Source organism: Aptenodytes forsteri, unplaced genomic scaffold (assembly GCF_000699145.1).
Source record: "Aptenodytes forsteri isolate BGI_AS27 unplaced genomic scaffold, ASM69914v1 Scaffold147, whole genome shotgun sequence".
Classification (NCBI taxonomy): Eukaryota; Metazoa; Chordata; class Aves; order Sphenisciformes; family Spheniscidae; genus Aptenodytes; species Aptenodytes forsteri.
This window is the reverse complement of record NW_008795320.1, coordinates 1,107,912-1,111,380: the sequence shown is the minus strand read 5'-3', so window position 1 is coordinate 1,111,380 and position 3,469 is coordinate 1,107,912. Positions and strand designations below refer to the sequence as shown.

General features: G+C 67.5%; 1 protein-coding gene across 1 annotated transcript in view; it reads left to right on the top strand.

Annotated features, from left to right (window-relative positions):
• Nucleotides 1–13: 13 nt before the first annotated feature.
• LOC103899394 (F-BAR domain only protein 1) overlaps nucleotides 14–3,469 on the top strand; it is a gene marked incomplete at its 5' end in the record, with an annotated part of 8,078 nt that continues 4,622 nt past the window's right edge. The window contains 10 exons of the mRNA XM_009279873.1: nucleotides 14–85; nucleotides 774–872; nucleotides 967–1,063; nucleotides 1,200–1,244; nucleotides 2,289–2,351; nucleotides 2,534–2,625; nucleotides 2,713–2,886; nucleotides 2,967–2,991; nucleotides 3,086–3,148; nucleotides 3,252–3,294. Of these exons, the coding sequence (XP_009278148.1) occupies nucleotides 14–85; nucleotides 774–872; nucleotides 967–1,063; nucleotides 1,200–1,244; nucleotides 2,289–2,351; nucleotides 2,534–2,625; nucleotides 2,713–2,886; nucleotides 2,967–2,991; nucleotides 3,086–3,148; nucleotides 3,252–3,294 (773 nt within the window). The remainder of the gene's footprint in view (nucleotides 86–773; nucleotides 873–966; nucleotides 1,064–1,199; nucleotides 1,245–2,288; nucleotides 2,352–2,533; nucleotides 2,626–2,712; nucleotides 2,887–2,966; nucleotides 2,992–3,085; nucleotides 3,149–3,251; nucleotides 3,295–3,469) is intronic.

Sequence of the window (3,469 nt, the reverse complement as noted above, 5' to 3'; positions counted from 1 at the left end):
GGCGGGGCGGGCGAGGCGCTGCGGCGGGGAGAAGTACAACGCTGCCCGCGCCGACTTTGAGCAGAGGATGCTGGATTCGGCCGTGGTGCAGGGCCGGTGGTGGGCAGTGCCGGGGGGCGGGCGGGGCGGGCAGGAGCGGGGCTCACGCGGGCACTGCTCAGGCTCCCGGTGCTGGCTGCGCGGTGCAGTGGTGGCACAGGGCGGGCTGGTCTTTTGGGGATGTGCCAGCCTGGCTGAGCACCCCTCCGCGGTGATGCCAGCCCCCGGGGATGCGCCACCCTGGATGAGCCCCATTCCCTCATTGCCTGGGGACGCTGGCCCCTGGGGACGTGCCACCCTGACTGAGCGCGTCTCCCTGGGGATGTGCCACCCTGGCTGAGCCCCACTCCTCGGCGATGCCAACCCCTGGGGATACCCCTCCCTGGGGATGTTGGCCCTTGGGGACGTGCCACCCTGGCTGAGCCCCATTCCCCGGTGATGCCAGTCCCTGGGGACATGCCAAGCTGGCTGAGCCCCCCTTCGTTTTGATGCCAGCCCCCCCAGGGCCATGCCACCCTGGCTGAGCCCCATTCCTTGGGGACATGCCACCCTGCCTGAGCACCCCTCCCTGGGGATGCTGGCCCGTGGGGGTGTGCTACCCTGGCTGAGCCCCCACTGCCTGGACGTGCCAACCCCTGGGGACATGCCACCCTTCCTGAGCCCCCCCTCCCTGTCCGCACACGGACCCCTGGGGACATGCCACCCTGGCTAAACCCCCACCTCTGCCCCGCCAGCGCTTCCAGGAGGTGGAAGAAGCCCACCTACGCTACATGAAGGGTCTCATCGGCTCCTACTCTCACTCCGTGGAGGACACCCACGTCCAGATCGGGCAGGTGAGTCCCCAGGGGGGGTGAACAACGACGGGGACAACACCGAGCTGTCCCCCCCTTTACTCTGAGGATGATGTCCCCCCCTTTTTTTTTACAGGTGCATGAAGAATTCAAGCAAAACGTGGAGAACATCGGCACCGAGACGCTGCTGCGGAGGTTTGCCGAGAGCAAGGGCACGGGGCGAGAGCGGCCAGGTGAGGTTGTGGGCAGCATCCCGGTGGGCTCCCCCCATTTGCACGAGGGCGATGCTCCCCCTCCTCGCACGAGGAGGCTTTGCCCTCGTGCAAGGATGGAGCCACGGTGCTGGGCTGATCCCGCTCTCGGTGACAGGAGCGTTGGATTTCGACGAGTACCGGCTGGCCCCAGCGCAGGAAGGCAAGTACGTCTGCATCCAGCAGCCCCACGCCGGGGATTGTTGGGGTGTAGGGGGGCTGCTCACTGCTCTGTGCCCCCCTCCCAGGACCCAAGAGGAGCCGTAGCAAAGCTTTCCGTATCCTCCTACTTCCTACTCTCACTCCGTGGACACGTCCAGATCGGGCAGGTGAGTCCCCAGGGGGGGTGAACAACGACGGGGACAACACCGAGCTGTCCCCCCTTACTCCGACCCCTTCGTTTTGATGCCAGCCCCCCCAGGGCCATGCCACCCTGGCTGAGCCCCATTCCTTGGGGACATGCCACCCTGCCTGAGCACCCCTCCCTGGGGATGCTGGCCCGTGGGGGTGTGCTACCCTGGCTGAGCCCCCACTGCCTGGACGTGCCAACCCCTGGGGACATGCCACCCTTCCTGAGCCCCCCCTCCCTGTCCGCACACGGACCCCTGGGGACATGCCACCCTGGCTAAACCCCCACCTCTGCCCCGCCAGCGCTTCCAGGAGGTGGAAGAAGCCCACCTACGCTACATGAAGGGTCTCATCGGCTCCTACTCTCACTCCGTGGAGGACACCCACGTCCAGATCGGGCAGGTGAGTCCCCAGGGGGGGTGAACAACGACGGGGACAACACCGAGCTGTCCCCCCCTTTACTCTGAGGATGATGTCCCCCCCTTTTTTTTTACAGGTGCATGAAGAATTCAAGCAAAACGTGGAGAACATCGGCACCGAGACGCTGCTGCGGAGGTTTGCCGAGAGCAAGGGCACGGGGCGAGAGCGGCCAGGTGAGGTTGTGGGCAGCATCCCGGTGGGCTCCCCCCATTTGCACGAGGGCGATGCTCCCCCTCCTCGCACGAGGAGGCTTTGCCCTCGTGCAAGGATGGAGCCACGGTGCTGGGCTGATCCCGCTCTCGGTGACAGGAGCGTTGGATTTCGACGAGTACCGGCTGGCCCCAGCGCAGGAAGGCAAGTACGTCTGCATCCAGCAGCCCCACGCCGGGGATTGTTGGGGTGTAGGGGGGCTGCTCACTGCTCTGTGCCCCCCTCCCAGGACCCAAGAGGAGCCGTAGCAAAGCTTTCCGTATCCCTGGGTTGAGCCGTAAGGAGAGGGATCGTGATGCTGTGTAAGATCCCCCTCTCCCCATGTCCCTTGTCCCTGCATCCCCGCATCCCTTCCCCGCTTCGGGATCTAATGCTGCCCCTGTCATTCCCCAGGGAATCCCCGGATGCCGAGGTGGTGAGTATCCCAGTGCCAGCCCTGGGGTTGGTTTTTTCCATACCGGGAGGACTGGGGAGCGAGCGCCTCTCCGAGCATCTCCCCGCAGGGCTGCCCGGAGGTGGATGAGGACGGGTTCACCGTGCGCCCCGACGTCGCCCACAGTATCCTTGTGCTGGAGTAGGGGGTGTGTGATTTTTGGGGTGTCCAAGGGGGGTTCCGAGCATGGGGTGTTGCCTTGACGGGGGGCTCAGCCGAGGCGGAGAACCACGTCTGCTCCTCCAGCGACTCCGACTACGACGAGGATGAGCCCCGCAAGTTTTACGTCCACATCAAGCCGGTGCAGCCCCGGGAGGCGGCCAGCAGCGCCGAGGCCACCATGGAGCAGCTCAAGGCCACCGTGGGGAACCTCATCCTGCCCCCCAGCATCGGGGTGAGCCTCGAGGGGGGGGCTGCAGGGTCCCCAGGGACCGTGCCAGGGCCAACTGACCCCCTCTCCCCGTTCTCTTGCAGGGCACCGTCAAGCGACAGTCGTCCCGTAAGTGTCACCCCGGGGGCTCAAGCGTGGCCGCGGCTCGGGGGTCCCCTGGGCTCCGTGACCCCTAACGCTGCCTGTCCCTGTCCCTCCGCAGGGCACGTGGCATCTCTGACCCCCGCCCGAAGCGATGCAGACCCCGAGGGGACGCTGGCGGCAGGTGAGGCCGTGCCGGGGGGGTCCCGGGGATGTGGAGGGGGGTCCCCTCAGGGATGCGGGGGACAGTGGCTCTGCAACCCCCAGCGAGTCCCCTCTCCCCACAGGTGACGGCGCAGGGAGGGGGCGCCCGGCGGCGCAGGTGAACAGGTACGGGGCAGGGAGGGAGCGGGGTGCCGTGGGGCGGTGCACCCCACGCTGCCGCCCCCGAGCCCCCTCCCCGGGGGGTCCTGAGCGGGCACTGAGCCGCCCCCTCTGTCGCCGGCACAGCAGCCCCGGGAAAGCCCCTCCGGACGCGGTGCCCCCCGCGGCCCCCTTCCGGCCC